The sequence below is a fragment of the Leiobunum rupestre genome, chromosome 3 (assembly GCF_980474605.1).
Source record: "Leiobunum rupestre chromosome 3, qqLeiRupe1.1.hap1, whole genome shotgun sequence".
NCBI classification, from domain to species: Eukaryota; Metazoa; Arthropoda; class Arachnida; order Opiliones; family Sclerosomatidae; genus Leiobunum; species Leiobunum rupestre.
In genome coordinates, this window is record NC_143386.1 from 21,273,583 (window position 1) to 21,286,454 (window position 12,872).

At 35.8% G+C, this 12,872-nt stretch overlaps 1 protein-coding gene across 1 annotated transcript in view; it reads left to right on the forward strand.

Moving 5' to 3' along the window:
- Nucleotides 1-12,872, forward strand: part of jbug (filamin-type immunoglobulin domains fbug) — an 89,534-nt gene that overhangs the window by 46,768 nt on the left and 29,894 nt on the right. The window contains exons 3-5 of the mRNA XM_090167919.1: nucleotides 7,051-7,116; nucleotides 8,184-8,397; nucleotides 8,976-9,093. Of these exons, the coding sequence (XP_090024045.1) occupies nucleotides 7,051-7,116; nucleotides 8,184-8,397; nucleotides 8,976-9,093 (398 nt within the window). The remainder of the gene's footprint in view (nucleotides 1-7,050; nucleotides 7,117-8,183; nucleotides 8,398-8,975; nucleotides 9,094-12,872) is intronic.

A 12,872-nucleotide genomic window follows, 5' to 3' on the forward strand; every position in this document is an offset into this window, starting at 1 on the left:
ATTACCCGAAGAGTCACCTACACTAAAATAAAAGCATAAGTAAAAATATTAAAATCTTATAAAAAGTAAAAAGTAAAATAAAAAATACATTTTTGCCTTAGAAATGTTATTAAACAGATGGCGCCAACAGTCCTGACTCCCGAGTTGAAACTTTGTGCATGGTTTTTACATAGCGTCTCTTAGAATATAATAATTGTTTTAACATAAATAGGGTTGCCACAGGTCAGGGAAATATCAGGGAATTTTAAGAATACGAGAATAGTCAAGGGATTTAAACTAAACTATAACCGGAAGAGTCACCTTTACTAAAATAAAGCTGAAAAAAAATATTAAAATCTGATAAAAATAAAATAGGTATTAAGTAAAAAATACGACAAATTTTAGCGTGGGCAATTTTATCAAAATGGTCAGGGCAAACCATTGAGTTGGGAATATTAATCTAGAGATCCAATCAAATCTGCAAACAAGTTTTTGAAAATTACGAATGTGCCGTCTCCTCTAAAATGACGAGAAAACGTTATCATATGACCCGTGGCGCCATCCATTATTTTTGAAAAAAAAAATATTTTTGCCGGAAAACGCGTCTTATTTGAACGAACCATTGAGAGATAGACGGCGCCACGGGTAGAATGATAAAGTTTTCTCGTCATTTGGGAGCAGACGGCTCTATTCTTATTTTTTTTTAAACTTGTTTCGCGAAATACTGAAATCCAACGTTTTGATTGGACCTCTATATTAATATTCCCAACTCAATGGGGCTAACTAGGAAAAATCAGGGAATTTGAATTTTTGGGGCAAGGGAATTAATTAAAAGCATTAAATTTGTGTATTGGTGATCTTACTCTTAATTCGAGCGTGACGTCTCAACATGGTCATTATCCTTAAGTAGAAACATAAGTAACAATCATTCCTAAGTATGCCACAAAAGCATTTTCGTTAATGAAACCTTGATATGACGGAAATTACGTCACTTCCAAATTAGTGAGGAAAAACGCGTCGTTAGAATTGAAACGGAAGTTAGTGAGGTGGATCACCAGATTTGGTTTCCATGGAAACCATTTGCAATAGGAATATAAGAAACAAGGTCTCATTGATTTTTTCTAAGGATATGCTATTACAAAAGCATACTTAGGAGTGATTATCTGGCATATGGTAGGAATAAATGCATTATTTATGTAAAGCAAATGGCGGTTCGACGTGAAGTAGCTCTTTTTTCGATAGATGTCACTAGCGTCGAAATAAACTTATAGGTACCCCTCGCGTTGATTAGATCGTTTTTAATTGGTCAATCACATAAATTACAGCAATTACGTAACAATATTTTTACATGCGATATATAATTTAGGTTAAAGTCCACTAAGTAGAGTATAAGTTGTCGAACTATAACTCTCTACAATGGTTCTCTTGACAACTTTATAGTTTCACTATTTTTATATTTTTAATTTTAGCTTCCTGTGCCATTAATAGATGGCACCACGCTCTCTAGTAAAGTCGCGGTTTTCGAAGAATCGGATAGATTCATAGCCATCTCTAATAACAGTGGCCTTTTCATAATACAGGTGGCTATGATAGAGCCAACACTTGCTTTAAGCCACCTATATTTTTATAAGGCCCCCTTTATAAGAGATGTTAAAGGCACTATATCACCGAAAAAAAATCGGTATTGACCTCACTTGTTTTCTAAAAAGTGATTCCATATTTACGCTCTGCATAGTGGCGACCTCGTATTTTTGCGGGAGTTTTCAAAATTACTTTCAAGGTTAGGCGGGGGGGGGGGAGATAGGCCGGTTTTGAAAAGGGGACAGCATGTCTTGAAGATACAGGAACCGAGATATCGAGAAGTGTTCCATCCAAAGGGGGATGAACTGCTGGAGGGTAGAAACGAAAATTCGGCTATGAAAGTTTTCGACGGTCGCGCAGACCCGAGCAAAGAGGGACCCCTAGAGAGATATTTCTTTTTTTAGTTCCCTGGACCGAACAAAGAGCAACTCAAGTCTCTTCCCTCGTCTAAATTCATTTCGAGGATTTTTTAAAACTAGAGTAACCTATAGAGTAAGAACAGAAATACATGAACTGGTAAGAATGCTTCCGCAAATGCGAGATTGATAAATACATTTTGTTTACTGTATATAAAACATAGGTGAAATCCAAGGTTCTTACAAGCGGCAAATCCTCCGTGTTGATTTTATTTTATAAAAATTTAAAAAATAGAATTGCGTTTTCAATGGAGTAAATAAGGCTTACATTGGTAAAATAATAATTAATTTTATTGAAAAATAACACTTTACACTTGTTTACAAAGCGAAAGGGGAAGCCACTGGAAGAAAGGCGTTCAATAAAAATAACTTTTATAGACACTCGCTACATGGCCCCGAAACTGGTCCTGGTAAATGAATAAAATAGTACTCCAATCAAGAAATAAAAATTTATTTTAAAAAAATTAGAAAATATACCTCAAAACAACAATTATCAATAATAAAATATTTCATTGAAAAACCAATTCAAAAATATTCCCTAGGAAACCTCAATATCCTAAGAAAGCTCATCAGAAATATAAATTGAATTTCATAAAAATACAAATTAAAAATCAAAATGTTATAGAAATACGAATAAAAAATTAAGACAAATCCAAAAACAATATTACAACGTAAATGACTTATTTAATCAATCTACTAAAACTATAAAAACAAAACTACCTGTTTCAAATGAAGTAAGCTATAACCGTACTTCCACGTATAACAACCAAAAACAATATTACACAGCCTCAAGCGCATACTCCACCAAGCTCGCGCCTTTATGAACACATCGAGGTAATCCTATCACCAACACCCGTTTCAGAGGGAAATTATAATTACGTTTCCCCCTCTTAGGGGCAACGAAATAAAAAAGACAGGAAGTAGTGAGGGGTGCGAACCTTTCACTACGGAGGGCCTGTAAAAAGGGAATTGCCTGGGATTGGGAAATTCCAAATGTTTCCACTTGAGTTCATACCAAAGACTATATAAACGCTTCGCTTACTAGACAGGCGTGTTCTATGGCTCAACTTGCATACCGATTGTGGCTCCATCTCGACGCTGGTCAGAATTTTCCCCTAGCTTGAGCTGTGTTACTAGTGGCGCCGCGGGTTCAAATATTAACCCAGCTTTTACAGTGCTACAGAGGTGTTAACAGGTTTTTCCTAGGAACACGCCTGTCTAGTAAACGAAGCGTATATATAGTCTTTGGTTTATTCGATGTTTTTCGAAAAGGTCATATCGGTAACGTGGTATTTCTAGAAATATTATCAGATCTGTCCCACGTTTCAGTGGCGTAGCCAGGATTTTGTTTCGGGGGGGGGGGGGCACGTCATTGAAAAAAAAAATATTTGTACGTACGACCATACGTTTCTATGTGCCCCCCCCCCCTGACTACGCCACTGCCACGATTTGATATTTTTTGGCGAGTCTATAACCATGGATAAAATGGAAATTATGCCTTTGGATATGGTCAATATATTAGATGGGGAATTAATCCCGTGCAAATGTAGGAATTCGTGTAGCAGAGCCGCTACTCGAGACAAAAAACAATGTTGCCATACATACGGGAGGGGGCACACCCCCCTCCGAAATCCAATCCTGGCTACGACGCTGGCTTAAGTTGTTTAGTGTTAGCGTAAATTTCAAATGCAAATACCTAATCTTTGCTATCTATACTATATTCCTAAGTGTCTTCTGTCTGTCTGTCTGTCTTGCGTCTGTTTCTCTATAGACGTCCGAGCCGTTCAACCTAGGACCTCCAATTTCCTCACAGCTATTCCTATGGCGCAAACGCAGCGAGTCGCGCAATTTTCATCGATTTCCAATTAAGTGAATTAATTAAATCATGCATTTTTTCCCCTGGAACGGTGCCGTGAATCCTGCAACCTACATATCACACCTATACAACCAATATTTTTCTGCCTAAGTCAATTTAGCGGCTGCGCTGGGAGGGGGGAAGGGTTTGGTTTATGACTCAGTCTTCACGGGATTTTAGTTCTAGCTGGGGCCCGGCCAAAACAGTCTTCACGGGATTTTAGTTCTAGCTGGGGCCCGGCCAAAACAGTCTTCACGGGATTTTAGTTCTAGCTGGGGCCCGGCCGAAACAGTCAATAATATTGTTAAAACAATCGTCACGCCTGTAAAATATTTTAATCATTGTACTTTACAACTTCATGCCTCAAATTAAAATCTAGATTTATGTTTGGCTAAAACGTCTTTTTTAAACGGGATTTGTTCTTGTAAACTTATATGTTTACAAATATAACGATCGGTCTCATCCATTAGTTTTTAATCAGAAATATTACCCTGAAATGAAAAAAAGTACATAGCATCTAACTTTAATATAAAAAAGTGTTATAATATTAAGTGTTTAGTAACCATATAATTCTTTTTGGCGTCAAACACCATCTCCGTCAATGAATCAATATAAGAATAGGTTTTTGCTTCATACAATTTTCCAATATTGTATGATTTCGATATTTTGCTCCAAAACATTCTGTATTGAAGTTCGCCAGATTTCGAACGGGCTTGCGGTCTATTTGAATGTAACTATCCCACCTAAGCAAAATCATTGAAATTGTATTATTTTTGAAAAATACATATTTTGACAGAACCACGGGCCAATACTGCTACCATCTGTACGGAAAATCAATACGGAGATTTAGGGCCCTGTAGCTCTCAGTTATGGTCACCTTTCTGACTGCAGTTTTTTTATAGTTACGCCAAGTTACGTAACACCGATATTACTCTATTATATCTTGGATTAATAATATAAGCTAAGCGTTAGCTTCTATTATTAATCCAAGATTATATTAATAAATTAGTAAGGGCGAGAAAACCGCATCTTCCTCTTTCCCTACGGGCCACCCGTAATATTTATAACTCTGATCACATATTAAAACTTAAATATTGTGAACAAATTAAAACTTGAATATCATGAGCAAATTAAAACTTCAATATTGTGAACAAATTAAAACTTTAATATTGTGAACAAATTAAAACTTTAATATTGTGAACAAATTAAAACTTTAATATTGTGAACAAATTAAAACTTTAATATTGTGAACAAATTAAAACTTTAATATTGTGAACAAATTAAAACTTTAATATTGTGAACGAACTATAACATTAATATTGAAAACATATTAAACTTTAATATTGTGAACAAATTTAAACTTTAATATAGTTATAGTAGGGATTGAATTGAAATTTAAGAAATCAACGAACTGATTTGCCTCGTAAATAAAAGTTTTGGACTTACCATTTATCAAAGAAATATTTTATAAACTGCATATTTGTGAAAGATAATTAGTTTCTGTCCGTTGACCAACGCTAAAACTCTTCGAGTCCTAAATTCACTTCATATTGCTTATTTTTTTCGCTTTTCTCCATTTTTCGGCGGACAGTATTTATAAGCTTCTTACACTGTTCTACTCAATCAAGCAAACTTTCAAAAACTCTGTCAAAATTCATGGTATGACCCTACCCTTTCAATTTTCGCCACGACCCCCCCCCCCTCCGTATCTCGCCCATTAATTCTCGACCTGACAAATAGGATTGAAATATACAGCCTACAGCTATCGGCCCAAGTAGAGACTAGCCACCCGCCGGGGTTCGAAATAGAAAAGCCCATTTGCGGGTTCCATATTGAACATCCTTTTTTCGATGTTCTACCCGGAAAACCAAAATGGACTCTTCTATCTTCGCCACATAGCAAACATTACCCGTCAAATACGAACAAAACTTCAGGAGGTCCGTTTCTACCCTGGCGCCATCTATTTCAAAAAATGGAACTTCAAGAAAGTTTTTTTTTTTAAATAGGTCGTGATATAGTCCCTTTAAGTAGACCTTATGTACCTTGAAAGCTCCTCAGGGGAGAAGTTTCAATGGCCATTCGTTTTGCCATGCCAACCAACAAATGTTTTTCACAACTGAAGTTTAAACTTTCTCTGCGTAAAATAGCATGGAAAATTCACGGATTTAGCATTTTCAGAAAATTAAAATTTTGGCAAAACAATTGGGTAAAATTGATAAAATTGGGTAAAATCGATAAATATGGGTAAAATCAATATAATTTCGTTCAACTCGCAAGGGTTTACAATCCGTGATTTTGCAATGCTATTTTACGAAGAGAAAGTTTAAACTTGGACGAATAATTACTGGACTCGAAACCTAAGCAAAATTCCCGGTTCCACAATTTGCATCGCCCGTCAGCGCTCCTACCGAGAGAATCGCGAAATATTTCTATCCAAATACAAAACACGTGCGTAAAAATGTCAGATGACAACTGCTCTGCTGTTTTCAATAGAAGTGAGGCTTTGGGAATTTTAATAGGCTTTAGATTATTCAGTAATAATTGAATTGGAATAAAAATGAAAGGAAAATGATTTAATTAATTTAAATAGGAAGTTCGCTTTAATGTTTTTGCATAAATAGTTTGTGTGAAAGTTGAATTAGATTATAAATTTAAAAATGCCTAGTCAAAATGGAAATAAAGGTGTATGCTTTGACGACAGTGACGACTGACTAGCTAAGAACGCTAGGCCTAACGTCGTCCGCTAATATTGGGCACGTGTTTAGTATTTGGATAGAAATCTTTCCAATACTTGACGCAACGGCGCTACAAGCGCGCCATTTGGTTTCGGGTCCAGTAATTATTCGTCCAAGGTTTAAACTTGATTTGTGAAAAACAGCTGACCCTTGCTTTAACTTAATATTATATTTAACTAATATTTCTTCAGAGCGGTCACTTCATCTAGTTGTTGGCTCGCGTGGCATGAAGGTATTGCCACCACCCTCCTACGCATTGTAACCCGGCCACTATATTTAATCTGGGTGAATTATAATTCCACTCTTTGTTTTGGATCTTGAATAATGCATTATTTCACCGAAACCAAACACGAGGGATAAACTTGTTTTTTCCGTTCTTGGGTGGATCGCGAAATCGTCCCACTAGCTTCGATACGAAACGAGACAAAAAGTAATAAGTCGATGGGGTATTGATGGCTGGGGTCAATTTGTTTCTCTCTCGCAGCGCCTTATTGGATTACTGCCGTCCTGGTCTGTTTCCCAACTGGAAGAGCTTAAACGCCAAAAACAGGTAAGTCCTTTCCTTCCAATTCTCTTTACGAATTAACGAGACGAGGCTTTCAAGAAACCGGTTTCGCAGATATTATAATTTTCATTTTTGCGGGTTGCTTCAATTAAAGACAAAAACAAAATATAATTAATCTTTCGCGACCTTTTTATTTTAACTTAAATAAATCTGGAACACGCAGAACTATTACATTTGACAGTGCCGATGTGGTAGTAGTAGTAGCAGCGGCACAAGTAACATAATTTATAAGTGTGGCACTTGGTTTTTACATTTTTTTTTATAACTTCTTCGCTACGGTTAAATTAATAGTATTGTTTAAACGCTTTTTGAAGGGATTATTTGGCCCCCTAAAAGTTTTTCTAGCAAGGGGAGCCACGTACGTAGAGGCAGAAAAAGTGTTGTAGTAGTGTTACAATTTTGAAAAAACACTGGCTAATGGTTTCTAATGTAGGTAGTTTTGTGTAATACTTTGTGTTACACTAGCTAAAAGAGTAATACAAGTATAGTTATTAGTTTCATCTAAATTTTATATAATTAATTGAAAGTGCAGCATTAATATAGTTATTAATTGAAGTGGGTATTAGCCTAGCTGATTATTATTTTATTATTATTATTATTAATTGAAAGTGCAGCATTAATATAGTCATTAGTTTTAACTTAATATTATAAATTTATTTCATTTATATTATACTGTACCGTAATGGGCACCGCTCAGTTCATTTGAGATTTTGTCATTTTGAGCGAAATTGAGCGGTAAATTACCATAATCTACAGAGCCATTCGGAAATAAATGCCGATCTCAGCTCTCAAATGAGCGCGAAAGAAAGGAGTGGCAATTTCTCTCCTGAAATGAGCAAGAGCTCAAGCGAGCGAATACGAGCTGGGCGTGAGTTGAGCGGCTCTAACGGGAAAATGCCCATCACCGAATAAATGAAAATTATAATTCAGTGGTTCTCAAAAGCTTATTAACGCGAGGCCGAAAAGTGTATCTTATATTAAGACTAGACCGACTTGTTTGGCTTCGAACAATAATGTTGGATCTTCGATCTCATTGTATTGTGTTGTATTAGGCTCGACAACTGCCAAATAGCCATGACAATCGCCAAAGAGGAATTCTCGATTCCCATGATCCTGACGCCCGAGCATTTAGCCAGCCCCAATTTGGACGAACTCTCAGGCATGACCTATCTCAGCTATTACATGAAGGAAGGTGGCCCGGGCTACAACGCCACTCTGGCTTGGATACGGAAACAACTGCCGCATCTTCACATACAGAATTTCACGGTACGCGCGTGATCACGCTCGCACGCGGACTATGAATTAACTTTCTAAAGCTACGGTCACACGAACGCGTTAAACGTTTTAAATATCGCGTCTAAAACTAGTTGTTTATTATGTTAGTTTATTTTAAGTAGTTCACACGAGTCTGCTAGTATTTTCAGATGCAACAGGAATCACGACGACGAAATAGTAAGCGTATAGTGCGGATCGGTAGGATTGCTAACTTTGCCGTCGTATCGTCTAAACGTGTTTTCTTCGTCGTGTACTCTGTTGTATCAATTAAGTGTTTTATCCGACGTGAACCAATTGGTTTTTAACCATATAGATTCCGATGCTGGTTTATTTAGAAAACCACTAGCATTCTTCAAAATTTTACCGTTGATGTAGTACTGTCCCTTCATTTTGTCTTCTTCGTGTAACCACGTACATCCCAAACCTTACCAATAGAGTACTTCATAACAACCCACCAAGTCGGTTAAGAAGTTGAACTATTTAGTGCATTTTAACTGAGCTTGTGTGACCGTGGTTGTAGTGTTTTTTTACATGGATTAATAAGAAGAACAATTTTGGTGTCATTTTAGAGCGATTGGAATGACGGTGTTTCGCTGTGCGCCTTGGTGCGCTCGTTGGGAGCCCAAGTGAGCGCCTACCCTAACATGGGCAGGGAGAGATCTCAGTGGGAAAATAACGTACAGCAAGGTAATCATTATCTTATTATTCTTAGTTTTTTAAATGAGCTTATGATGTCATCAAACTATTATGAGGGTAATTGAAATGCGTTGAGCAAAATTCAAATATTTAAAAAATTATTTGATTGTCCCCGCAAGTTAAAACAAATAATTTTTAAATTTCGATTTTAAATATCAATCTATAAGTTTTTTTAAACTTTTCTGAAAATCTTTGATACAGTAGGATACACGAAAACGAAATTTTTGTTCGAGAAAAAACGTTGTGGAAAAGATTCCAGCCCCCCCCCCCCTGGCTACGGGCCTGGACGTACCCCATGCTTTTATCTAGAGATAAAAAATTAAACTGACATGGCATCATGCTATTGCCATACTGTATTTTCCACTTTTTGATTTAATTAGGGGGTTGAAGGGACTAAATTTATATAAAATACATATACATTTCTGTCCCAACAAATTTCTTTATTCAGTAAATGCATCAAAGCTGGTTTTCACTTGAGCTTAGGAAAACGACGGCGAGCATTGACACCAAAATATTATATAAAGATGGTTTTCACTAAGCAGAAACTCAGCGACGGCTAGCGTCCACGCAAAAATATTGTATTAAGCTGGGTTTCAACTAACGCGCGTCATAATATATTTTTTTAACGCGCCTGAAAGTTGAATGACGCACCGGGTCCGTGTAGAACATTGGAAGGAGATTTTTTGCATCGACGCAAAAATATTGAATTAGGCTTAACGGAGATTTTTCGCTTTGACGCAAAAATATTGAATTAGGGTTAACGGAGATTTTTCGCGTTGACGCAAAAATATTGAATTAGGCTTAACGCAGATTTTCCGCTTAGACGCAAAAATATTGAATTAGGCTTAACGGAGATTTTTCGCTTTGACGCAAAAATACCGAATTAAGCTTAACGGATATTTTTCGCTTTGACGCAAAAATACTGAATTGGGCTTAACGGAGATTTTTTCGCTTTGACGCAAAAATATTGAATTAGGCTTAACGGAGATTTTTTCGCTTTGACGCAAAAATATTGAATTAGGCTTAACGGAGATTTTTAAGCTTGGTTCGCACTAGGGCGCGTCAGAATATATTTTTCTTTACGCGTGAGAAAAAGATTGTACGTCCCAAAGTTGATGGACGGGCCTAACAGGGTTTTTTCGCGTCGACGCAAAAATAATTGTATTAGGCCTAAGTATTGTCGCGTCGACTCAAAAATTATTGTATTAGGCCTAACTGGCACTTTTTCGCGGCGACACGACACGGGCGTTTTAGCACCTAGTAAAAACTAGCTTTTATGAATTGATCGATATTGAACATTTTGTGAAGCACGCGTGAAAAATATTCATTAAAACATGGCCCAAAATAACGTTAGAAGTAGTTAATTGTATTTATTCCCTTACCGCCAAATTGTTTAAATATAAATACAAGTTTGAAAATAGAACCTCTTGGGGCTACGTTCAAAATGTTTGCTTCTCTGTAAGCATTTTGTGAATTGGTCTTGTAGACTAGGTAGACGTTTCTTTAAAAAAAGACTTTAGTCGTGTTGTAAGCAGCATACTTCAGCGTTTAAATTCGCAACGTTTACAGGGAACAAAGGCCGCATTCATTTCCAATTGCGTCACACGACTCTTTACACAATCGTGACTGCGCGTTACACATTTTTTGATTGACTCCGTAAAATGTCGCGAAGCAGTGATGTCTTTCATACCATCTCAGCGCTTATCACGGTATTTCTAATTTCATTACTTCACATTTTGTTTAAGGAATTTTTCGGTTTAGAATAAATGTTCCTAACCTTTTAATTTTGGTGTTCGCCAGAAGTAGGGATACACCGATATTAGAAAAATATTTTCAGAAAAACATTTAAAAATAAGAAAATTCCCGATGAACTAACTTACTAATGATAATATTTTTTGTCCGTGCAATGTATGCCAGACCTCAGAAGCTAAATCATACCTTTTTTCGACAGGGGTAACGAGGGGGAAAAATAAATTAAATTAAAATGAAATTCGATTTCTGATAGAAAATATTCAAAAGCATATCCAAATTTGTTTCTTTTTATTTTACGTGATACAAACTTTTTTTCATTAAAAATTAGAATAAAATGGTATGACAGTGTACTTAAGCGTCTTTTACAATGATTTTATCATATTCACTACTGTTATGATAGATAACGTGGTTAATATCGGCCGATATATTCGGCTGTACCCATATCCGTGCATCCCTACCCAGAAGTAAATTATATATATTTACAGAGAAGCATCAATTTATACTGATAATGTTATTCCCTTGAAACATGTATCTACGCAGGAATATAAAATATTCCAGGGATGAAACCAATGTTCTAAAATTAAAATTAATAAATATTTATAAGTAATTAATCACAACTAAGACTTGTTGTGATGGGAAATGTTTTTAAACTTGGCTAGTTTCATTGCCAAGGCTTATCGCAAAATGTATTTCGTAAAATTTTAGCACAAAGACTTTTCGATTGAAAGAAAATAGAAATATTAACAGCAAATACTTCTTTATGACAATCAACTTATTTTGTAGCAGTAAGGATGGGCGTTATTCCCATTTCCCTCCAGTGGCGATGAGGAAAAATTAACAGCGTCTGCTTTAGCCGCTACCTATCTAGCTTTCAATGGCGAACCGAAGGGGGCGTAGCGATAGTTTTCGGTTGAAAAAGGTTTTGATATATTCGCATTAGTTTATACTAGCCTTAAAGTGATATTTACTGGAGGACATACTTGGTTATTTTTGATAAAGCAGTATATCCTATTGGCTTTTTTTAATACAGCTGTAGTATCGGCCAATCACTTTGTGCTCTTTCAGGGTTCGTACAGAACCTGGATAAGTCAGGGATCTGTAAAATGAAGAAAAAATGTCAGGGATAAGTCAGGGATTTAAATAATTTTGTAGAAAGTCAGGGATAAGTCAGGGATTTTAGTTAGTCAAGCAAACCACACCTTAACAAAAAAAGTTTGACCCAAAATAATAAAACAAATGTCCAAACATTTAACCAAAAAGGTCGGGAATATTGGCAAAAGTTGGAAAAGTCAGGGATTTTAGATCAGAAATTTTCGTACGAACCCTGTCTTTTGGTACTCCATTTTATCGAACTAATAGAAAATGCGCTAATCTTATTAGGTATATATACCAGTAATTATTTTGATCAATTGACACACTTATGGAAACAATTATACGCTTATGGTATTATTTGCCGTCAGGGTTGTTTGATTAAAATCAAGTTGATTTAAATCAGCGATTTAAATCGCGATTTTAATCAAATGATTTTTTTTTAAATCGTTGATTTAAATCTGTTCCTATAAAAGATTGTTTAAAAGGTATTAACTTTCCATAAATGAGAGATTTACTATTGAATTATTATATTTTAGACCTGTTTTGTGATTATATTACACTATTACCTATCACTACCACGATCCCTTCCCAACCTCATTTTTGGTTTTTTGAAAATAATGGACTCTCGGAGGCTGAGAAATAAGGAATTGTTTTAAACTGGACCTGTGGCCAGTAGAGCCTAGGTAGTTTAATTAAAAAACTGGCCACTGGCCACTTAACATTTTTAACCTTCAAAATCAGGCTTTCATAATTTATGGTCAAATTATCTACTCTTGACAATATGTGCTAGGGCATAGGCTTAATAGGTTAGTTATTATGGTTATTTCAAAATTTTGGAGTGTTAAATAAAGAACTATAATCTTGAAGGGAAAAACTTTGAATTAATTAAGTTTTCACCAGGGCCACTAACACCCCAGGCATTTAAT